We start from the raw sequence: 25,437 nt of genomic DNA, 5'->3' as shown, positions 1-25,437 counted from the left end.
CGTTTATGTCAAGGAGGGCTAGGGTATCTAGTTTCCACACTGTAACTGCCAGGAGAGTTGCTTTTCTGTCCATATTACTTTGACTTTTGGACCTAGGTCAGATTTTGTTTGCAATAATGTAATTACTTTAAAAATTTGGGTTGGGGGAGCTCAAGAGATGAATTAGTGGCTAAGAACAAGTACTGTTTTTCTAGAGGAAATATGTTCAGTTACTATCACCTATGTAGCTTAGAACAATTTATAACAACCCAAGCTCTAAGAGATCCAGTGTTATCTTCTGGCTTCCTTGAGTACCCACATAAGCATGGCAAACAGAGAGACACAAATACACACGTAAATATAAGTAAATAAATAGTAAAAGAGATAAAGTGATTTTGTCTGTAAACTTTTTTTTTCTTAATTTAATGTGGATCATATTTATGGGCTCTATATTTAGATTTGAAACTAACTATAGACAAGTTGAAAAGTTGTTTTTCTTTTTTCTTGCAGGTGCATTCCAGAGAACAGTTTTCAAACATCTTCACTTATATTTGACATTGAGCAGTCAGGGGATTCAGGCATATGAGGAGGTTCTGTCACATAAAACAGTGTCTAGTGAAGACGACAAGAAAGAGAGAAAAGGATCGGAAAAAGAAGCTAAAATACCCTAGGAAACCATGGTGAGTGATGACTGATTTTTTTCATTTTTTAGTTATAAATGATTATGTTAACAGTGAGAGTAGAAACCTTAGATAAATATGGTGGCTCTTTTGTTGAAGAAAAGATTAGAGGAAGCTGGGGATCACATGGTGGTTCACAACCACTTGTAACTCCAGTTCCAAAAGATCCAGTGCCCTCTTCCAGTTTCCTTGGCAATGCACCTATACACATAAAATTAATAAAAAACCAAATCTCTCTTTTTTTTTTAAAGACTAGAAACCACATTTTGGAGCCTTATGCTAATGTATGCTATAACTCACTAGAGAGTAACAAAGAGAAGGAATGCTTGTTAATATTTTATAATACAACTGGCATTAACAAACCAACATGAGTTCAGTAATCTTGAACTTAAAATTAATTAACTTCTACCTGGACTTTTACATGAATTTTGGAATTTTTTCTCTTGAAAATTAAATAATTTGTATGGGGCTTTTTCTGGTGACATGAATGATAGAGGAGTTTCTACAACATGTTTGACTTGAAAGGTACTTTTAACATGCTTTTAGGATAACAGAATTATTTGTTGGATATTCTAAGGAGTGTTAAAGTGAATATTAAGGAAGGCTTGTTTTTTGTGAGAGGTTAGACGTTGAATTTATGGTGGTAGATGAGCTAATCATCTCTGGTGTTTTGGTCTTCAAAATTTTTAATTATATATATTTTTTCTTTTTTTATTGGATATTTTATTTCCTTACAGTACAGATGTCATCCCCTTTCCCCATTTTGCCTCCCTAGAATCTCCTATCCTATACCCCCTCTTTCTTTATGCTTTTATAACATTTTGATTATATGCATATAATAAGGTCAGTTCTGGGTTGAGGGCCTAGCAATACAATAGATGCAAATAGTCGAGGAACAAGCAATACAGTAAACACAAATAGTCAAAGAAAAAGCAAGGCATTAAACCCAGTTATGTGAACACTCTCGTGATCATTGTTTCTAAAGGCTTATCAGAATGACCAAAGTATCTGAGCCTACTTCCCTATCCTAGCCCAAGGTCATTTTCTTTCTTTTTTTTTTTTTTTTTTTTTGTATTTTTGAGACAGGGTTTCTCTGTGTAGTCCTGGCTGTCCTGGAACTCACTCTGTAGACCAGGCTGGCCTCGAACTCAGAAATCTGCCTGCCTCTGCCTCCCAAGTGCTGGAATTAAAGGTGTGCGCCACCACACACACACACACAAAATTGTATGCCATGGCATATGTATGAAGGTCAGATGACAACTTAGAGAGGTTGGGTCTCTTCCTTCTACTATGTGGGTCCCATAGATCAAACTCAGGTTGTCAGACTTGGTTGCAACCATCTTTACCAGCTTAGCCATTTCACTGGTCTGGTGCCTAGCTGAGATTTGATGTGTTTTTTTTCACCTTTCATATTTTGGTCCTCCAGGATACTCTAAATTTTTTTTCAAAGATTTAGAAGATGTTATAGATTAGGAGAAAAAGCACAAAATTGCAATTACTAGTATATTTTGAAATGTATTGTTTAACAAATATATTGGCTTTTTAAAATGTTCATTTGCTTTCAAAAATATTTTGCCAAGCTGTGTGGTGGTGGTTCATGCATTTAATCCCAGCAGTTGGGAGGCAGAGGTAGGCAGATCTCTTGAGTTCAAAGCCAGAGTGGTCTACAGAGTAAGTTCCAGGACAGCCAAGGCTATACAGAGAAAATTTCTGTCTTGAAAAACTAAATCTAACCTAAACTCAATTAAAATAGTAAAAATTTTGCCAAGTCAATTTGCTTTTATGGAAATGAAATTTTATAATAGCTTAGATCACAATAGTGGTGATTTTTTATTTTTTTGGTTTTTCGAGACATGGTTTCTCTGTGTAGCCCTGGCTGTCCTGGAACTCACTCTGTAGACCAGGCTGGCCTCCAATTCAGAAACTCAGAAATCCACCTGCCTCTGCCTCCCAAGTGCTGGGATCAAAGGCGTGCGCCACGTGAAAAAATGTTAATGTGGGATTTTTTTCCCTAATAGTGTTTTTGTGAAATATAGAAAAACCACATTGTGACTTTTGTTATTTTTCTGGTGAATTACCTGCTTTTTGCATAATGTAGCTTTACTATAATTATAATTTGTATAGTCCTTTGACTTAATGTCATACATATATGACATAAAACCTTTCTTCTGTAGTTCTTTTTTAGATTTAAGCTTAGATGTTTGTAAAAATTTTGTTTTAATATAATTTGATTCATTTCCTTTTTCATTGCTGTTTCTGAGTTTTAAGGTTTGTTTGATCATTTTTCTGTTTTTATATAGTTCTGGTCTAATTATTTTAATACTTAAATACGTTGTTTATCTGAAGCTATTTGAATAAAATTTTAAGTTATTTTGATATGAATGCAATACATTTATTAATTATCTGGGTAAGTTGATTGCTTTTGAATTTGTATTTTTTTCTATTATGAAATTTGGAATGCTTCTTGTTCAAAGGCTTCTACCAAGACTTGATGACAAATGCTACATTTGGATGGCAAATGCTACATGTTACTCTATTGTTTTATAGTTAATATTATAAATTTGTATCTTGGATTATTACTATAATATATGGTCTTACTGAAAGGTGTGAGAATTTCTAGCACTTTAGGAGGTGAGAGTTGGCTGGGTGTCACATTGTGAATCACCATCATTTATTTCTAGATAGACTCTTAAAGCTACTGTGTTATGTAGTATGGATAGTGGTCTGTTTTTTTCCTTTGAGGGGGAGGGTAATCAGAAAGCCACTAGTTCAGGTGAAAGAGTGTTTACAGTGTGATTGAAAAGAACCCTACCATGTCAAATACCTCTCATTTTGGGATATGCCACTTAAATAAAATAGGACTTCCCATTCACAAACCTATTTTTATTGTTTGAACATTAACTGCTTTACAGTGGTTATCAGTTGGTGCTATTGTTGACTTAAAACACACTTATCTTTAGGAGGTGACATTCTTTTCTTTTCTTTTTTTTTCCCTCTCTTTGACAGAGATCTATTAGATCTTTTGCCAATGATGATCGCCATGTTATGGTGAAACATTCAACAATATATCCTTCTCCGGAGGAACTTGAAGCTGTACAAAATATGGTGTCTACTGTTGAATGTGCTCTTAAACATGTCTCAGATTGGCTGGATGAAACAAACAAAGGCACAAAACCTGAGGGGGAGACAGAAGTAAAGAAAGATGAAGCTGTGGAAAACTATTCCAAGTGAGTGTTGAAGCTTTTGTCAGGCTTTGTCCAGAAAAGCTATGGATCCTCTGGATCGAGTTGCCGATGTGCTTGCTGTTCTTTGAACCTTATCATATGTGATATAACCAAGGTAGTAAATGCTTCATGGTTTTTTTATTCTGAGTTAAATTCTATAGGAAAGCAAGGAGGAGTAATGAGTAGTATCAAAAAAAGAAGACAATCCTTTTAGGACCTCTTTTGGTAGTATACTAATATTTGAGAGTTCTGTCTTTTGCTGTGTTTGTTCAGCCTCTTAATTCTAAAGTAAATAGTAATGTTTTTTTTATTTTAAGGAAGTCATAAAAATACTGCTTCTAGCTAGGCATGGTAGCACATGCTTTTAGTCCAACAGGAGGCAGAAGCAGGTGGATCTGAGTTCGAGGGGAGCCTCCTCTACATAGCTTCAGGACAGACAAGAGAGACCCTGTCTCAAAACAAAACAAAAAATATTGTTTCTTTTAGACATTTTGAAATCGTGGTATAGGAAGAATATGGGACAATGTACTAGCTGCATTAACTGTATTTACCTTGTAAATTTCCAGGACACACAGCATCTGTGTTGCATATTAGTAACGTACATTTTGTTTATTTGTTGAAATAAGGAAGCCAGAGCTTCTAACAGTTACAAGAGAAGTATTGTGAGGTAGCAATAGTAGTTATATATAAATGAAACCACAGTGCTGCCTGCAATCAGATCATGAGATTTTATGTCTTGCCAGTTTGGAGGTACTGTCTTGAGTACTTTTATTACTGTGATTAGAGTAATTCTATATACCAACTTTGGAAAATGAAGTTTATTTGATTGGTTGTACCGTATGTATAGGTTTAAAAATATTACATTAGCTATGACTTATGTAAATGGAAAATAGAGGCTCCAGAATTTCCTTCCAGCTTTCAGTTCTGTCTACATACTACTGTGTTAAGTAGACAAGGAACAGAAAGAGTGGATTGATGAATGAATGGATGGTCTATACTGAAAGATAGTACAGTCTTTTCCTTCATTTCCAAGATAAGCAGTGAGTGTCTTGCTGAAGAGCATGGCAATTGACTGTAGGTTCTTGTAAGTACTCAGTTTTTCTCAAATTTGATGGTTTAAAATGGTAGTTGTTTAATTTGGAGCTCATGCTATAATAATGATATTTTCCAGTGGTTGTATTACTGCATACTTGGATCGCCCTGTATATATTATAGTTTATTATATATTAAGTCATTAATGGTTTCCAGATTAAAATTGTAGTATATTTGTTGCTTTTTCAAAGTTTTGACTAATTTTAGTTTTATACATATACACATATATACAAAATGCCCTTCCTTACTCTTTATTATTATTTTTGAGTACATATTTCTTAGAAGTTTGTACCTTTGGCATCATCTGATTTTTTTTTCCCCAGGTTGTCTATAACTTTTTTTACATGGTTGAACTCAAGGAGTACAGACTGGATCTGTTTTTACTCTCTGTAAACCAGGGGCCAAAGTGTCTTTCAGGTTTATATCTGTGTTCTATAGATACATGTGTTTGGGCTCCTGGTCTATCATAAGTGCTCCAAAGAGTGTAAATATGTGAGACTAGGCACTTTTGCTCAGCTACTGTCTGCTCTCTTACAGACTGACTCCAAAGTCAAGTCAATGGCAACAGGTCTCACACTTTATATCACTAGGAATATTACTACTGTCTTAAGTAATTATATTAGTTTGCTTATTTTTCAGTAACTCTTATATTTAAATTCATTATTTAGGTTCAAGATTTTTGAATTTGGAGTTAGTTTTCCTGCTCAATCATGCTATCATTTACATGTAGATGATAAGGTCAAATACACCATAATTATAATTTAGAATTTTAATGAGTGAGCTAATAATGGCTACTTACATTTGCTATGTGCCAATTTTTTTGTATTAAATTCAATAAATCAAGTAGTCTGTTATTGTTTCTCTTTTATGCTTACATTTTACTTATTAAATTATCACCATTTCACGTTTGCTCATGAAGACAGTTAACTCAGAGTCATTAATGAATTTTAATTTGAAGAGTACTGAGGGAAGGGATGGAAGGGAGAAGGGAGGGAAGTAGAGAGAGAGAGAGAGAGAGAGAGAGAGAGAGAGAGAGAGAGAGAGAGAGTGTGTGTGTGTGTGTGTGTGTGTGTGTGTGTTGGCAAAAGTAGTCTCTGTGCCTTCAGGTTCCCTTCCTCCCTTTTTATGCTACGAGCGTACTTGAACATTTTAGTTAAGTGTTTTAGCATTGAGGTAGACTTTATCTTAGTATCTGTACTTTAGTTTCATCTAGGTAAATTAAAGTACAGAGCAGGGAGAGAGAAAGTGCTGCTGTTTCTAGTAATCAGAAAAAGCTTTATGAGTCTAGTATGGTGGCACACGCCTTTAATCCCAGCAGTAGGGAGGCAGAGGCAGGTGGATTTCTTGAGTTCAAGGCTAGCCTGGTCTACATAGCCCATTCAGTTCCAGGATAGCCAGGGCTACACTAAAAACTTTGTCTTAAAAGACAAAGTAGCTTTATTAATGAGGTAGTAATTGGAAATGGCTCAGAGGATCTGGTGGGTAACAGTGAGGCCAAAAGCAAAGGTGTAGATGTGAAACACATATAGGAACTGTTTAAGAAACAGCAGTTGTTTACTGAGGTTTTAATGTATGTTGTACTCTGCCAAAGTTTAAAGTTCATTGCTTACATTAAATTAGAACAGCTATGTGAGTAAAGGATTAGTCTTGTCTTGTGGATGGGGAAGCAGGCTCAAAGCTAAGTATTTGTAATGTTGAATGTCCAAATGTTTACAGGGACATGATGGGAAAATATGTGTGGTATCATCCAAAATTGTGGTTTTGGGAGATTATGCACTGTTAAAGGTGGTAGAGGTAAGGCTGGTAAGGAAGGATTTATTGAAATAGTCTAATTGAGAACTTGAACAGTAGTTTGAAGCCAAAGTTTGAGGATGATTGTGGAGAAAAGGGACTATACACATTGGGGAGCCTGACATTATAAAGCAATGGAGTAAGAAATAATGTATAAGCCGGGCGGTGGTGGCGCATGCCTTTAATCCCAGCACTTGGGAGGCAGAGGCAGGCGGATTTCTGAGTTCGAGGCCAGCCTGGTCTACTGAGTGAGTTCCAGGACAGCCAAGGCTACACAGAGAAACCCTGTCTCGAAAAACCAAAAAAAAAAAAAATGTATAATGACTGGCGGATTCTAATGGTTATCTGCATTCTTGGGTCACTTATCTCTATCTCTACTTACACTGTCTTTATAGGTTTAAGGTTTATTGAATCTTCAAGATGGTTCAGGCTCTAAGTGCCAACTTATTTATAATTCCCTATCTACCTTGCACCACCATATATTTTTTTCTCAATTTACCTCACTTTGAATTAACTACGTCTAAACCATCTAGCCATCTTCCATCTAGCTATCTAGCCAACTAACATATTACTTTTTAAAAAATGAGTTTGTTTAGAATGTGTGTTGGGGGGCTGTGGGCATGTGATGTTTGTATGAGCATGCATGAGTACATGGTGTGTATGCTTCGCTTCGCATGTTGGGGCCAGAGTCTGATGGGGTACTCACACGTTCTCTCTGTGTCTGTCTGTCTGTCTGTGTGTCTCTCTCTCTCTCTCTCTCTCTCTCTCTCTCTCTCTCTCTCTCTCCCCCCCCCCCCCCCCACTAGCTGGCCAGCAATCACCAGGGAATTCATGGGCTGCTGTACTCAGCTTTTTTGGGGGGTGTGGGGCTTAGATTTCATATCATGTTTGTATGGCAAGTACTTTTTACTCACGAGCCATTTCCATTAGTCAATGAAAAAATGTTTGTGGGAGCTTCAATATTCTTGGGATTTGTAAGTAATAGAGATGTCATAATGAATTAAAATACCTGTAGTGTGAAATAATGATCTGTCATTAGGAAAAAGTAACTTTAAATGTGTAAGCCTTAACTGAGTTTTAATTTGTAGATTTTTGGATGTTTGGGTGTACGTAATAGTTTATCCATTTATATAGGTATTTAGGAAGCCAAGTGATGATTAATTGTAGCTTGGAAAATATGTTATAAAAGTAATAATATAGGTTTTTATTTGTAGGGATCAAGGTGGCCGGACATTGTGTGGTGTAATGAGGATTGGCTTGGTTGCAAAAGGCTTGCTGATTAAAGATGATATGGACCTGGAGCTAGTCTTAATGTGCAAAGACAAACCCACGGAAACCCTGCTAAATACAGTAAAAGATAACCTTCCTATTCAGATTCAGGTAAGTACTGTTTAACTGCATTTGAGAATTTGTAAAGAATTAAGAAACAGTGACCTTGGTGACTGTTTACAAGAATTGGTAAGTCAGGGATAGGTTTTTAATTATTATTAATAATAATAATAATGATAATGATAATGATAATGATAATGATAATAGTAATAATAATAAAAAAATTTGGTCTGAGGAATCCCCATTTCTGGTGACTTAGACTCAGGATATATTTATCAAAATAAGGCCATTAACATACAATCTTAAACCTTTCAGGTATGTCTTGCTGAGATTCTATATCTCTCCACCTTTAGACTATGTTTGTCTTTTATAAAACTTTTGGAAGAGTTGGTGAAATATGACAGAAAGTTGAAAGATCAAGACAGGTCCAAAAAACAGTAGATAATTTCATAATGATCTTTTTAAAAATTGAAGATTTGGCTAAAGTTTTTAGTTTATGAATTATTTTTTGTGTGTGTTTGTAGATGTGAGGCCAGAGGATAACTTTGTGGGGCCAGTTCTCTCTTTTTCCCTTTATGTGGGTTCTGGGGTCTGAACTCAGCCTGTGAAGCTAGCATGCCAAAGTATTTGACCTGTTAAACCTTCTTGCAAGTCATAGTTAATTTAAAGTCACTTATCTGCTAAGTTTATGGGAAGTCACTTCCTGTTTAGTTTCCAAGTTAATTTCACATTGGGTTGACTTTAAAAATGTTTAGTGCTGTCATGCTCTTGGGCTCTGGTTACTCTAAATCTAACCTTGCTAGCCTATCCTAGAGATGTGTGCACCACTGATTAGGAAGCTGACATAATCTTTTATTTCAGTTTTGTGTTACTTGTAATTAATTGGATTTTAGCTTCTTGATAATTTTTTATTTTAGGTTGTGTTTTAGTTAGGGTTTTCATTGCTGTAAAAGAGATACCAAGACCAAGGCAATTCTTACAAAGAATAGCATTTAATTGGGGTAGGCTTATAGATTCAGAGTTCAGTTCATTATTGTCAAGGTGGGAAGCATGGCAGCGTCCAGCCATGCATGGCGCTGGAGAAGGAGATCAGTTCTATATTTTGTTCAGAAGGGAACCAGGAGACAATTAACATCCCCAGGAGGCTAGGAGGAAGCTCTCTTTGCTCACCTCTACAGCGTTACAGTTTCTCCAACAAAGCCACACCCACTCCAACAAGACCACACTTCTTAATAGTGTCACTCCCTGGGCTAAGCATATTCAAACCACTACAGATTGTCTTCATGTCTGTGTCACAGAAATAGATGTCTGCCTACAAGTCCAAACTTTTGAGTTGGTGAATGCTCATCTGTCTGTTTATACTTGCTTTCTTTATTCTTGAAAAATGATGCATTTAAAAAAATTATTTTATGTATATGAGTGTTTTGCCTGTGTGTATTGTAGGCCAGAAGAAGGCATTGGATCCCCTGATACTGGAGTTACAGAGAGTTGTGAACTGATATGTGGGTACTGAGAACTGAGCCTGGGTTCCCTGGAAGAGCAGCCATTGCTCCTAACCACTGAGCCATCTCTAACCCTTTTTTGTTTCTTTTTAAATTTGTATTTCTTCTAAATGAGGCAGATACCTGTAAATAAAAAAGTCAGTGTTTTTGGTTTTGAATAATTTAGGTGTGATTTTTTTTTTTATTTCTAAGTTTTAAAAAAATGTTTTATGTATATGAGAGCTCTATCTTGATACACATCTGCATGCCAGAAGAGGGTACCAGATCTCATTACAGATGGTTGTGAGCCACCATGTGGTTGCTGGGAATTGAAGTCATGACTTGCTGGAAGAGCAGTCAGTGCTCTTAACTGCTGAGTTGCCTCTAGTCCTATTTTTAAGTTTTAAAAATAAAGTTAAAAAATACAAAAATCGCTGGGCGGTGGTGGCACACGTCTTTAATCCCAGCACTTGGGAGGCAGAGGCAGGTGGATTTCTGAGTTCAAGGCCAGCCTGGTCTACAGAGTGAGTTCCAGGACAGCCAGGACTACACAGAGAAACCCTGTCTTGAAAAACTTAAAAAAAAAAAAATACAAAAATCAGTGTATATTCATTGTATAAAATATTAGATTTTATTGGGTCATTCTGATACATACCAACCATGAACTTTTATTCTATTCACCTATTAATTTCCTTCTTTCACAATTCTCTCTTCTCCTGGTCCCTACCCAAATAGTCTGCCCTTTGGTTTCAAATCTTAAAAACAAACAAACAAGAAAACAAACAACCCCTTCCTCAATTGTTTATTTGTTTGCTTGCTGTGGAATGCAAAAGACATCTTGCAAGACTTAGTTTTCTATTATGTAGCTTCTGAGGCTTGAATTCAGGTTGTCAGGCATGGCAGCAAGCATTTTAATCACTCAGCTACCTAGCCTCCCTGCTGTTGCCCCCCTTTTTAAAGTTTAGAGTCTCATAATAAAGAGGACATAAAAGTGTGTACTGGAGAGCTGGCTCAGTGGTTAAGAATAGTTGCTCCTTTGCTGAGTATCGAGGTTCAGTTTCCAGCACTCACAAGGTAACTGCACAACTATCTGTAACTCCGGTTCCAGGCGATCTGATGCCCTCTTTTGGCTTCCATGGGTAATGCATACATGTGGTAGACTAACATACATTCAGGCAAACCATTCACACTAGTAAAAATAAGTAAAACCTTAAAAAAAATGAAATGCACATACGATGTGTCTTTGTGAACCTGGCTTACTTTGCCCTACATGATGCACTCTCGTTCCATCCATGTTCTTGCAAGTGATATAACTTAGAACTTCTTGAATAATAGTCTCGTATTTATATATAACTTAATAAACAATTAGGGTGAGAAATTACAATCTCTGAGTGCTGGGTTTAAAGATAAGTGCCACCACCACCCATCAGGGATCGTTTCTGTGGCTTTGAAGATACAGCAGTGGTACAGTTTCTGTCTACACACCAGTGCTTTCTCTGTGCAGGTTGAACTTGATTTATTTCTCAAGTGAGGATCTTTATTTCTAGGCACCACCGTTTTAAAAATGTTACTGTTGATCTAGTAAGTCTTTAAGGAAAAACTCCTAAGTGAGAGTATAGATTTTTGCTGACCATTTCAAATTTTAGTTTTCCAGGCTAGCAAAGACTTAAATGATATAAACATTCTGAGGTCTTTTAAGGGTTAAAATAAAAGAGATGAAAGATTCTTAAACACTTTGAACACTTAGGGCCAGTTGTGGGTAGTATGATACATGTATTTCAATTTAAAATAGTCATTTATAGCTTTCCAACAATGAATATCTGGTGAAGGTATGTTTCACTGGAAATGGTAATCTTAATTTTCCAGTGATGTTAAGAATAAGGTATATACACTTATCAAATGCATATATCAAAGAACATATGCATTATTATTATAATATTTCAAGAAATAATTTTTAGTGTTCACATATTTTCTACTATACTAGTTTAGTTGTGTGTGTGTGTGGGTTTGTGTGTGTGCATGTGTGTATGTACAATAATAATCTCTAATAGGACATTTCTTACAGGCTAAATACCTTTTCTGAACACTTAACTGTAGGAAAAGTTCAGTTATTTACTATCTTAATTGAGGTGGAAATACACCTTTTACTCTCTGTACTCTTTTTCAGGGTGATTTTAGAACTTCTTTGAACAAAGAAGGCATAGGATGACAAACCCAGTAATTTTTGAAGTTAGTGCTTGAAGTTAGTCTAGACCAAACTCATTATATTTTTATGACTTTGGATATATCTTAAAATTGAAAATTTAAATTTCCCAGCCGGGCGGTGGTGGCGCACGCCTTTAATCCCAGCACTTGGGAGGCAGAGGCAGGCGGATTTCTGAGTTCGAGGCCAGCCTGGTCTACAGAGTGAGTGCCAGGACAGCCAGGGCTACACAGAGAAACCCTGTCTCAAAAAACCAAAAAAAAAAAAAAAAAGAAAATCTAAATTTTTTAATAGATATCTTCTAAAAAGTCTTAATTATTTATTTTCATTTTATTTTAAAAAGTCTAATTATTTATATTTCATTTTATTATTTATTTGTTTTGCCTGAATTTATGTTTGTTTGAGGGAGTCAGATCCCCAGAACTGGAGTTTTAGAAGTGTGTGAGCAGTTATGTGGGTATTGGAAAATGAACCTTGGCTCTCTGTAAGAGCAGCCAGTGACTTTTAACAATTGAGTCATTTCTCCAGGTTCAATAAATTGTGTGTGTGTGTGTGTGTGTGTGTGTGTGTGTGTCTGTATCTGTGTCTGAGCAAGCACTTATATGTGGAGATCAGAGGAGTATTTGGTATATTCTTCCTCAAGAACTCTTTACCTTGTTTTTTGAGACAGAATCTTGTTGTGTTGTCTGTGGCTCTCTTATTAGGACAGGCAGGCTGGCTGGCCATCAAGCCCCTAAGGAATCCATCTGTGCTCATTTTCCCATTTCAGGGATTCTAGGCACATGCTACTGTGCCTGTTATTATTTGTATTTTATGTTGTGTACACCATATATGTGATGCTTGAGGAACTAGAAGAGGGTATTAGGTGCCCTGGAACTGGAGTTACGATTGTTGTGTGTCACCCTGTGTTCTGTGTTCTGAACCCTTGTCCTCTGCAGGGGCAGCAAATACTGTTAGCCCCTGAGCCAGGTATCCAGCTCTGTCTTTTGTTTTATGCAAGTGCTGGGTTCAAACTTGAGTCTTCTTGCTTGTGTGATCAGTACTCTATAATAAACTCATCTCTCCATCTCTCTAGTAGATATAACTTTGTTTCCCCCCACCATTGGCAAAATGAATGTGAACAGTTTTGTTGTTTGTTTTACTTTTGGCTTTCTATTCATGGTATATTCTTTTCTTTCTTTGACTTTTGTTCAACATTAGTGTAATGAGTTTTCTTTTTCTTGGTTTTTTTGAAGTATTTAATATATTTTTGTTGTTGTTTTTTTCTAGACAGGGTTTCTCTGAGTAGCTCTGGCTGTCCTGGAACTCACTCTGTAGACCAGGCCGGCCTCAAACTCAGAAATCTACCTGCCTCTGCCTCCCAAGTGCTGAGATTAAAGGTGTGTGCCACCACTGCCCGGCTGAAGTATTTAATATTAAAATGGTATTTTTTAAAATAAATGACTGAATTCTATTATAGCATATCTTATATTATCTTCTTCAGCCTATTTTATATCAGTTAATATATATTAAGCTTGATCGTTAAGAAATGCCTTGTGCTCAGTGTGTGGTGCACACCTTTAATCCCAGCACTTGGGTGGCAGAGACTGGTGGATCTCTAAGTTCAAGGCTAATCTGGTCTACAAAGCATGTTACAGGACAGTCAGAGCTACACATAGAAATCTTTTCTTGAATCCCTCTTCTTTCCACCCCTCCCCCCTAAAAGAAAAAAAGTAAGAAAAAATGCTTTGTATGATTTACTTAATTATATACTTAATGTCTGATATTCAATTAATGATTTTGGATATTTTATGAAAGCCCAAGGATTATATTTGTTTCACTGTATGTTAAAAAAGGCAATGTAGCCAGGTGGTGGTGGCGGCACACTTTTTTAACCCTACGACTTGGGAGGTAGAGGCAGGCAGATCTCTGAATTGGAGGCCAACTTGGTCTACAGAGTAAATTAAATTCCAGGATAGCCAGGACTACACAGAGAAACCCTGACTCAACAAACAAAACAAGAGGAGGAGGAGGAAGAGGCTTTGGTTGGCTTATTTCATAATGATAAGTCTCAATGGAATGATTTCTGAGATTATTTTAATTATACAAGGCAATTTATACTCATTCTTTTATGTGACTATAAGTGGACATCTTTTTCATTCATAGTTTCTTGGTTAACATTAGAAATTTGTTTTGTCTGAATTCATAAGTCCTTGGCAAGTAGTTGTTTAGATTGTTCTGTCAACAGCACTAATATTTCAGAGAGCATTTCAGCTGCCTACATTTATGTAATACTTTACTGTAATAATTTCAGGTATACTTATTTACACTTTACTGTAACTCTGCAATTCACATTTTACATGAAATCAAAATGGCTTAAATATTATGATTGCATGCATGGTTGACATTGTGGTTTCTTTATGAAGGATGGAGAATGAGTTTGCTGAAGTTGAAAGAGAAGTTATCTCCAAAGTAAGGAATTAGTTACAGTTGTGGGTCTTTATATGCTCTTAGGGAAGTGATACTAATTGTTAATATTTATTAACTTAGCACAAGTGTTTCCTTTTAGAGATTTTAATGTGATTGTTTTTGAAATCTTGGTGACTTTCAGAAACTAACAGAAGAGAAATACCAAGTGGAACAATGTATAAACGAAGCATCCATTATAATTCGGAACACGAAAGAGCCAACATTGACTTTGAAGGTGATACTTACTTCCCCTCTAATTAGGGACGAATTGGAGAAGAAGGATGGAGGTACATATGTGTATATATATACACATACATACATATCTATGTTTTGTTTTGTTCATGTAACAGTTTTTCCCAGTACTGTTTTAACTATGCCTTGGGATTTAGGAGGTCACAGACTTAATTTGCTTGTGTAAGCCACCTATGATATTTTAAAGTTTTGTTTTTATGTAGTGTATTTTTCAGTTTCAGATCCTGTGTTTACCATGTAAGCTTTTTAAATTATGCTTTTATTTTTCTTCCATTTTAGCAATCTGTTTTTCTTTGTCTAGTATAACTTTAAGTCATTGGCGTTGGCTAACCTGTTCTAGTATACTGGCTTAGTGGTCAGATTTTAGGATTAAATGTGGTATAAACCAGAATTATTTTCAAAAAAAAATTTTTTTGATTTTGATTTTTGTTGATTTTTAAATTACTCATTTGCATGTTGTGTTTGACTTCTAATAATTATATACCCTTGTAAATTGTAATTGTGTGTAGATTTGGCTTATAGAATAAAGGAACAGAATTAATGAATATATTTTACTCAATAATTCTAAATCTTCAAAGTATGATTTAAAATTTATGACGTGTATATATGTACATATAATACACAATGTACATATTCAAACACACATATGTACACATACATATACATGCAGATTTTTTTATTTTTGGAGACAGGGTCTCACTACATACCCTTGGTTGACTTGAACCTCAGCTTCTAAAGTTGGATGGCCTCAAACTCACAGAGATCTGCCTGCCTTTAACTCTTTAGTGCTGAGATTTGAAGGTTTGGGTCAATCTGCTTACCTTCAGTAAATTTTTGAGATGCTTTGACTCTGTTAACAGTTTGAATAAGATATATGTTTAAAAGAATTGGTGTATGACATTGTTACCCTCATAAATGTAGAATGAGAAATTAACTATTGGTAGTTTTGAAAAGTTGGTGAATATGTGGTGAGCTTCATTTTCTTAATTTTTTTTTTTTTATCTTGTTAACTTGTTTGTACTCTTTGTCTTACTCAAAGAAACATGCCATGTGATATTACTCATTGTTGGACTCTTGACCAACTGGCCACTCTGTCATACAATAATTTAGAGACACTATATATGGCTAGTAGGATACTTGCTACTTTTCATCTGTTTGATTTCAACATACCTCATTGTATATGTCTTTATCATAAGTACAACTAAAATGGAAAGGAGTATAGATCATTTTTTAGTTTTCTTTTTCAAATTGTTAATAAGGATAGAAAAAGGCACAGGTAACTGTGTGGTAGAATTTTGACTTTTGGTTTCTAGACATGAATCATAGAATCCTGGAGTTAAAAAAGATTGTCACCCTTTTAAAAAATGCTTTTGTGTGTGTCAGGAGCATGGCTGACTGAAATTTGAAACAATATAGTTATCAGAAACCAGATATGTTCTTGAGTCATATTTAAAGCACATCTATATGTAATTGGGTTTAATGCCTGTACTTTACCCTTTATATAGTTTATCTGTAGTACCTCAGAAGAACTGGTCTCTTAAGTGGCTTAATTTTTTTTAACAACAGATCTATGATTTCTGATGTATCAAGATAAGTGTTAAATTCTGGTAAGCTGTATTCTCCTTGACCTTGTAGTACGAAACCAACCATTGTAATTATAGGTATTACTAAACTTTTTTTTTGTTTTGTTTTGTTTTTTTGTTTGTTTTTGTTTTGAGAGTTGTTTGTATCTGCTTCTTCCTTTACCTCTTTGAAGGTATCAGGAAAATATAAAGCTTTTTTTCTCATATGGTTTTGTATAGGATTTTTGTCATAGTTTTCAGTGTTGATTCCCTCAGGCTTAACCTGTTGTTTTTAAAACCTTGGTTTTGGTTCAGAGAAGCTGAAAACAGACTCTTAGTATATTATGCCTTTCTGGAACACTATTAATCATAGAATGGGATTTATATAATATAGTATAATATAGTCACAATATTTGTTTAAGGTGATTTAAGTTACTAAGGTTCTAAAGGACTTTCCCTGTGTGCTGACTCTAATCAGCTTGGCAAGATCAAGTAAGTCTAAGGAATCAGCTAAGTTACTTCTACTTTTGATGGCAGAAAGATTTGCTTTGCTGCTGTTCTTAATATCCCAGCCATGGTGACCAATTTGGTATTTTACAGTTTATTCATTTTGTCTAATCTGGCTTTGTCATAGATTCCTTTTTGTATATATTGCTGTGCAATTTGGAGCATCTAGCATAATTGTGTTTCTGCAATCTGGATTATGTAGTTTTTGTTCACTTAGACACCACTCTTTGCTTTGATGTAATTCTCTGCATCTACATGGAATGGAAACAGAAGGCACACTTACCTTTCAGGGATACCTGGCACTGAAAGATAGCATCTTCTATTCATTTTCTTTTTCAAAGTTAACAATGTCTTGCAGCACCTGTCCTCTACCCTCAGACTTTTGTCATACTCTTGTGGCTTGCTTTTACCACTCCCAAATACATAGTTTATGGTAGATACACAAATCAACTATTTTTCTTCCTTCTTTTAACTTGCTAAATGATTTTGGCTGAACTTAAATAAGAATAAAGGAAAGTTGAGAATGGGCAGAGCCAGAGTACTGGGCTAGGGTAGGGCATTAAATTTATCTTTAATATTTTATGTGTAGAAGTGTATATAACCATTTACTTCAAACAACCATTTATGTTTTAAATTGTTGAGAGTATACAAAGAATATCACTTTTTAAAATAATGATGTTACAAGTAAGAGTTCCCCTATGCTGTAAATATTTACACACTCTAACCCTTTACTAGGGTTAGTGTTAGGGTTAGGAGGCCTTGTGGAATGACCATTTCCCTATGGTACTATATATTTCCTTTTTTTCTTTTCTTTAAGGCAAAAAAGAAAAAGCACACATCTTGCTCCATAACATGATTATGTTCAGTTCTTCACTCTATTCTTCAATTCTGTTAGTGTTGTGTGACATTGAGCAAGCATCTTAATTTCAGAGTATAGATAATACAGAAACAGTAAGTTATTTGCATGGTTCAATGAGAGAATTTATACACAGTGAGGTGTGCAACTAAGTTCAAAGTAATAAAGTGCAAAACCACTCAGCTAATAAAAGTAAAGAGTAATGTGAGCACACTAGATTCAGATAGCCAAACTTTAACATAGCCAAACTATTTATTTATAGTTTATTTTATTTTTTGATACAAGGACTTACTGTGTAATTCTGGCTCTCCTGGAACTCAATTTTTTTTAAGTATACCAACTTGATTCAACAGGCTAGCCTTGAACTCACAGAGATCCTCTTACTTAAGCATACTGAGTGCTAGATTTAAGGATCTGCCCTATTACCCCTGTGCATATAGTGAAACTTTAAACCACACTTAAAATCTAGTATCATGATACTCTTATCATAAGATAGTCTTTGGTACTAACAATGATTTGGCTTATTGTGTAGCTTATGCTCCTTGGAAGGCAGGCATCTTTTTTTTCCCTTCCTCTTACTCCCTATACTTTATCCTATGTACCTAGAATGATATAAAAGTAGGTTACCAGATAATATCACACATGAATCTTCACAGTGAGTTTTCAGTTAGCAGAGAAAATGCAGTTCAGTGTATAAAAATGTTAAGATTCACTGGTATTTTACGTGGCTTGAATAATATTTCTGTTATATATATTTTTTTAATGGCTCAGCGTGTTAAAAGCTTTTCTTCATATATGGTTTATTTAAAGATCTCACAGTGGCCCTAGGAGGGAGATAGCTATTGCTCTATTGCAATCAGGAATGTATCATATTTTGCCTAGCTGAGAGTCTAGTATAGAATCCTTTTTCCTATTCCTGCCTAGGGTTGGCACATGATGCTTTAGCTGATTGTTTCTTTCTATTACACAGCCTCAGCTTTGGTGGTTGTAATTTTAAATTAGAAATGTATTTGCTATGGGGGGGGTGATAAATTGTTTATAAAAAGTATGTTTGCATTGTAGTTTTAAACCAAGCAGATAGTAAAAATAAAACATTTTCTGGCTTATACTGAAATCAACTTTTGTTCTTGGTATGAAGTAGATTCAGGGCTTTATAGAGAAGTTGTCTTAGAGTTAGTTCCTTTTCACCTGTTGATGTCAAGTTGAACTTCTGACTCTTCTTTACAAAAGTTAACTGACATGTGTTCCGCTAAGTTCAGGACAGTAGATTATTGCAGTCCATATTTGTGCTGCAGGCTTTAGTTTTTCTACCTTCCCCTGGTGCTAAATATGCACTGTGCAGAGCAAGCCTATGGTCATTTTCTTTCCATTGCTTGATAGTGTTTGTGGCATAATTAGACAAATTAAGAAGACAGTGCTTCTTTCTTCCACCTTATTTCTGCATCTGTTTGACTGTGTCCTTATGTTTTTCATGAGCAATAGCTCAGGCATAATGTCTTTCCAGAAAGTTTCAAGAAATTGAGAGAAAAGAGGTTTCAGGATTTCTTCAACATACTAAAAACAATTACGTTAGGATGAGGTGAGAGCTCAGCTCTATGTAGATTTCCATGGAGCCTGCCATGATACCCCAGCTCAGTTACTTTTCTTTTGAAGAGCCTAGTTCTAGACATATAGTCACAGTCACATCTGGCTTTCCCTCTGTTTTTCCTTTATAGGCTAGTGTTCTGTTAACAGGGGCAGATAGCTTGCATGTAGAACACTGAGAAAAGATAACTGTCTGCAGCAGAATGGTGTTTATTAGTCACTGATCTAACCAAATGCAGGGTTAGGCATAATAAACTTCTTTCTAATTTTTCCATTATTCAAAATGCTCATGTACCTTCATATCTTGTTGGTAGGTTAAAAATACTCTTAAAAGATATTTTTCTTTGCATTTAACATTTTTGTCAATGCTTGTTCATCTTCCCTGTGCTATTTTTTATGTTTCCTAGAAAGCAAGTAAAGTAGGTCATAGTTGTATACTTAAATTTTCCTCCCTCTCCCTCCCTCTTCCCTCTTCCCTCTCTCCTTCTTCCTTCTTCCTCCTCCTCCTCCTCTTCTTCCTCTTCCCTTCTTTTTTCTTCTTTTCTTTCTTTTTCTTTTCTTTCTTTCTTTCTTTCTTTCTTTCTTTCTTTCTTTCTTTTTCTTTCTTTCCTTCTTCTTTTTTTTTTTTTTTTTTTAAAGACAGGGTTTCTCTATTTGTCCCTGGCTTGAGATTTACTCTGTAGACTAGGCTGATCTGGAATGCACAGATATCCATCCACCTGACCCTGATTTTTCTGTTGTTTTTAATGACTATTTTATGTTTTTAATTAATGACTTTTTTAAAAAAGAAAATCTTTGCTTACCTAATAAAGTTGAAACATACACACACACACACACACACACACACACACACACACACACACACACACACGGTATACCTGAATTAAGGTTTCATCAGGAGTGGCATTTTTTTTTTCCCAGCAGCACTTTTGTGATTACCACATTAATGAATTTTTTTTGTCAGTGAAAATATGTAAAACGACATCACTAGACATATAAAGGGAATAGACAAGCTGGACTGATAAGTAGCACTGTAGTGCCGTATGCTTATGTATCACATAATATAAAAATCTCTCAAGGTAAAATAAATGTATTGTTACACCCCTGCTGTTTCCAGCCTCATGAATAGTGAAACATTTTGGATCTTTTGACTGTCAGAACATGAACAAACATGGCCAGTTTGATGTTGATGTAAAGAGAATCTGCTGCAAGTCCTCAGTACTTTTCTTTTTTCATCTCTTTTTAGTAAAGTCTGTTGTTTCCAAATGTTGGCTGTCTGTAGCAAGCTGATGTCTTGATTTTTTTTCCCAGTAAGAGTTTGTGGTTATAATTTGATTTTGTGATGAAAGAAGTTATTAAAAATATATTTCTCTTGTCTCCATTATAAATATCTGTCACGCCGGGCGGTGGTGGCGCACGCCTTTAATACTAACACTTGGGAGAAAGAGGCAGGTGGATTTCTGAGTTTGAGGCCAGCCTGGTCTACAGAGTGAGGTCCAGGACAGCCAGCCAGGAATACACAGAGAAACCCTGTCTTGAAAAACAAATCAAACAATCAAACAAATAAATATCTGTCACAATTAGGTGGTATACTTATAATCTCTGACCATTGAATAAAATACTAGGAGGTGAACAAAGAGTTCTGGCTTCCCAGATCTTGCCTCTGTTCCTTCTTCCTATGCCCCTCCTCCTTTGTTTCCCTTCATCTTGACTCCATAAGGTGATAGAATAAAACTTAATTTGCTTTACTATTAATTTAAACATTGAAGTTGTAAATAAGCAGTTTGGATTGTGTTTCTTAGCAGTTAGTCAACCTTTGTTAGGGAATCTACCTTTTAAGAGATGCTAATCACTCATTTAGAGATGTTTTATCTTTTACTGAGCTTTACACAGATGCTTGTATTAACTACAATTTGATGACAAGACACTAAAATGATTCAGTTGTATGTTTTGTGTCTGTAAAAAGAACTCCACATTCATAATTCTTTTTGAGGCTTCTAATTTTATGAGTAGAATTGGGTAATGAAATGAGATTCACCATTGTGATTTTTGTTGGCAGGCGATAATGGGAAACAATGTAGACCAGACATGTGCTTGTGGAGCTCACTCAGTAGAAAATAAGTGTGTAACATTTCGTCTTTTAGTGTTGCAGCAGTCCAGGGAACCCACAGTTCTTCCTATTATAGTTGTGGTTTTAGCTGGGCATTATGCCTTCAGATTTAGTAATGTTTTAACTAGTAGAATAAACACTGTGTTTGCCATTGTAGAGTCACTGATAACCAAGGAAACAAACAAAAAATATCCATGTTCTTGTATGCCATTTAAAAGTATTTATATCCCTTGAACCATGTAGTGTATTCCATATCTACTGTTAACAGAATATTGAGAGGACTTGTTGGTGGGACTCTTTTCTTTTCTTTTCTTTTCTTTTTTTGAGACAGAGTTTCTCTGTGTTGCTCTGGCTGGCCTAGAACTCACTCTGTATACTAGGTTGGCCTCAAACTCACAGATATCTGCCTATCTCTGCCTCCCAAGTACTGGAATTAAAGGCATGCACCACCACTGCCTGGCCTAAAAGCATTCTTACGAGAGAATAGTAAATCTGTTTTAGGGGTTAGACAGACCTTTTGTAGGGATCCATTTGTAGAACTGTGCTTTTAAGTAATGCATCGAGACTTAAAAAATTAAAAACCCCACTTTTCCATAGCTTAGCGGAAATGAATTTGGTGATAGAAACTTGGATTTAGTATCATGTGACATCTCAAGTATGTGGGTTTTATTGTTAATCATGATTAAGTTTTGCTGCTTTTCAGCACTTCAACCAGTTGTGAAATAGTAAGGCAAATCAAAAGGCCATGTTTAGGTAGCAGTCTGTTATGAGTTGCCATTAAAAAAATAGAGAAGGGGGAGAGATCGATTAATAAATACAAAATATATTTCTATTTTATATTTGTAGTTTTAAAATTTGGTCTTCAAAGAGGAATAGTGAATGAACCTCAAGGCATTTGAGATCTCATTACCGGAATCACATTTCTAGTGTTGTTATTCTAGTGACTGGGTTTGTCTAGAAGCAAATTTCTATTTTGGTCACACACATATTTTTGACACATGTAACTTTACTATTGTATAAGAGTTCCAACTGTTTTAGACCCTGATCAGTTATCCAAATTTTTTCTGTTAAATAAGTAAGGTTTTTAATGTTATTGTTCCCAGATATCCTTTGTAGCTTGCCAAAGGAAACAGTGCTTGTATTTATTTTGTTATTTATGATAATGTACATGTTCATTAATAAGATCTCAGATTGATTATAAGAAGCAGTAGTCACTGATTCCTTTGAATGAATTCCTTTACTTTTTCTTGAATTTTTGTACAGAATCCGATGACTATTTATGTAAATAATGTGTACTTAATTTTAAAAAGAAACAAAATCATTACAAAATTTTCTGGGAGTCTTATAAGTTCATTCAAATGCTGCTTTCTTTTGGTTGTTATTGATAATTTTTTAAAAACACCCTTTTAAACTGTTTCTGTTTTCCTTTATCCCATTTTACTCTCAGAAAATGTTATGATGAAAGACCCTCCGGACTTATTGGACAGGCAAAAATGCCTGAATGCCTTGGCTTCTCTTCGACATGCCAAATGGTTTCAGGTTGGCACTTTGTTATTTCTTTACTGTTTCTGTATAGCCATGTGTAGATTTTATGTGGACCGCTTTCCACTTAGTGTGATGTGTGTGCTATATGAAAGAGGAATAGTTTGTGGCTCATTGAATTATTGCCAGAGTAAATTGGTTCCTTTGGATACAGTGCCTAGAATAGCTTTTGTTGTTGTTTTTGTTGTTGTTGTTGTGTGTGTGTGTCTGTGTGTGTCTGTGTGTGTGTGCCTGTCTGTGTCATTGTGCATCAGAGGTCAACTTCAGTGTCATATAAAATATATAGAAAAAAATGAATGTTAATATATTACCCGAAATAGGAGTTACATACCTTGCCACTTTTGGGATACGGTCTTTCACTGGTGTCTGCAACTCACCACACAGGCTAGTCTGACAGATCAGCAAGTCCATGGATCCTATTTCTGCTTTTCCAATACTGAGATTCCAAGTGGGTTATAAAACACAGGAGAGTTGGACTCAAGCTTGCATACTTGCATAGAAAGTACTTTATATACTAGCTGTCTCTCCATGTTGTTTTGTTATCATGTAATTTTTTTTGACTTACTATTCTGAATAGTAGAGGGTGGCTTATAAAATATATAGAAAAAATGAATGTTAATATATTGCCTGAAATAAGATTGCCATGAGTTTACGAAAGGAATTTTTCTATTTTCCTCTTAGTTAAAAACCTGCCTTTCTAAACCAATAACTTGCTATTTTCATAACTTGTTTTTTTTTGGTTTGCTCAAATACTAGGAAATTATTTGCTAATTGGTATTCAGTTAAAAAAAGTTATCTAATTTCATATATGAACACTGTATTTATATAATTTTCCCCTTTCTCTCCTTCCTCCCACTTTTCCCAACCCCCCATACTTTTTGAATACATCTTATTGCTTAATTATTGTTTATATATGTATACATGTATACATATATATGTTTATACAAATATTGATAAATAAAGCATTTTGGAAAAAAGTTATCTATGATCAGTGTGTTTCAAATATGGAGTGGATTTCTACAGGGATATTGGAATCATTTTGTTTGTTTTAGGCAAGGGCAAATGGATTAAAATCATGTGTAATTGTCCTCCGCATTCTGCGTGATTTGTGCAACAGAGTACCCACATGGGCACCATTGAAAGGTTGGGTAAGTACTTAAATGTGATTAAAAAACAAATATGAAGCTATAGCAGAGGAAATTCTCGAAATGATGCTACTATGACTATATTCTGAGTTAGTTAAGGCGAATGTTGTCTGTTTTTGCCATAGAAATATTCAGTTTTATGAAATCTTTTATGCATATAGCTTTTTTTGTTTTGTCATTTATGTTTTAGACCTCATAGGTATATAAATTTTAAAATCTATATCATTATTATTATTATTATTATTATTATTATTATTATTATTGTTTTCTGACTTAAAGGTTTTATACCTTTTAGAAGTAGGTGCTGTACTTCTTTGAATTCTATATGGATCATTGATCAATCATGGATTACTTGCTGCTCAGGGTAGCCTTTTTGGCTGGCCCATTGTTCTCCGTGTGTGCCATTTGTATGGAGATTATTTGATAGAATGGTGTCTTGAGTTTTTCATGAAATAGAGACACAAATCCTAACATGATTGTTAAGTACAATGTTACAATATATAAAGTATGTCTGCCATTAAGGTTAAGTGCAGTGTTTGCCTGATACTAATTACTAATTATGGACATAACATATATTGTAACATTGACTTACTTTGGAAATTATGCCTGATCAGTCAGGACTAGAATTTAAAAACTTATAAAAATCATTTAACATTGTAAAGGCTCATTTATAAAATAATGAACAACTGTGAATATTTGTGCAGCATCACGAGTTTCAGTTTATCTAATATAGAGATGTGTTTCTTTGTGTATTCTAATTATTGTTCTTGAAATAGGCTGTTTGAACTCTTTTTATAGTTGAGTGTTCCCTTAATTTAAGTAGGATTTAGATAGATCAGTTTGTACCTTGATTATTTATTAGCTATTACGTATGTGAAAACTTGTTAACTGTAAATTGTTTTTAGTTTTTAAAAAAATTTAGAGTAGTTAAAAATCATAAGGTTTTTGTCTCAAATGTTTTTAGAAAATAGATATCTAAAAATATTGGTTTAAAAAATGATTGGGGCCTGGAGAGATGTCTCAGCTGCAGGCTAGGCTCACAACCAAAAATGGTTGAGTTCGAGTAGTTAATCATGGGGGAAGAGTTAAATGCTCCTTAAATGCTAAATTGTCTACCCTTTTTTGGCTTCTCTTTTAGATAGAAATGTCAGCTCACATTTAACTGGAATCCTTTTAACACTTGGTGCATGTACTAATTTGTAATTTAATATCTTCTAGCCACTAGAGCTTATATGTGAAAAGTCTATAGGTACTTGTAATAGACCTTTGGGCGCTGGGGAGGCCTTGAGACGAGTAATGGAGTGTTTGGCATCTGGAATACTACTTCCTGGTAAGGGTTTCAAATTCTAGGCAGAAGAATAAGAAAAAAAATCTCATTTTAGTTAATTTATCTAAGCATATGATAAATGTTTGCTCTCTGCAGAGGAGAATGCTGCATAGGAGTTCTGTTCTTTAGAATTTCAGTTTCTATGTGGAAGGGTGCTGTATAGCTTTTTCAGTAATTCTAATTTGTGTTTTATATGTACTAACATAAAAGGTACTAATGGAAACTGCTATGAATTTGCTTCACTTGGAAGTCTGTATTTAGAAATGTAAATTCTTATTTTTAAAAGAATGAATTTCATTTTAATTGTAGTCCATTATTAAATATG

At 34.9% G+C, this 25,437-nt stretch overlaps 1 protein-coding gene across 3 annotated transcripts in view; it reads left to right on the top strand.

Annotated features, from left to right (window-relative positions):
* The window catches only part of Strbp (spermatid perinuclear RNA binding protein), a 133,304-nt gene that overhangs the window by 45,838 nt on the left and 62,029 nt on the right, over window positions 1-25,437 (top strand). For all 3 annotated transcript variants that reach the window (XR_013108550.1, XM_076928659.1, XM_034494785.2), the window contains 7 exons: window positions 490-659; window positions 3,666-3,886; window positions 7,981-8,146; window positions 14,370-14,514; window positions 22,546-22,637; window positions 23,693-23,788; window positions 25,004-25,115. Coding sequence is in view for 2 of the 3 variants with exons in the window: in XM_076928659.1 (XP_076784774.1) it covers window positions 657-659; window positions 3,666-3,886; window positions 7,981-8,146; window positions 14,370-14,514; window positions 22,546-22,637; window positions 23,693-23,788; window positions 25,004-25,115 (835 nt within the window). In the remaining variant the exon portion in view is untranslated. The remainder of the gene's footprint in view (window positions 1-489; window positions 660-3,665; window positions 3,887-7,980; window positions 8,147-14,369; window positions 14,515-22,545; window positions 22,638-23,692; window positions 23,789-25,003; window positions 25,116-25,437) is intronic.

This window comes from Arvicanthis niloticus, chromosome 2, assembly GCF_011762505.2.
Source record: "Arvicanthis niloticus isolate mArvNil1 chromosome 2, mArvNil1.pat.X, whole genome shotgun sequence".
NCBI lineage: Eukaryota > Metazoa > Chordata > Mammalia > Rodentia > Muridae > Arvicanthis > Arvicanthis niloticus.
Note: the sequence above shows the minus strand (reverse complement) of the source record. Positions and strands in the feature narration are given on the sequence as shown.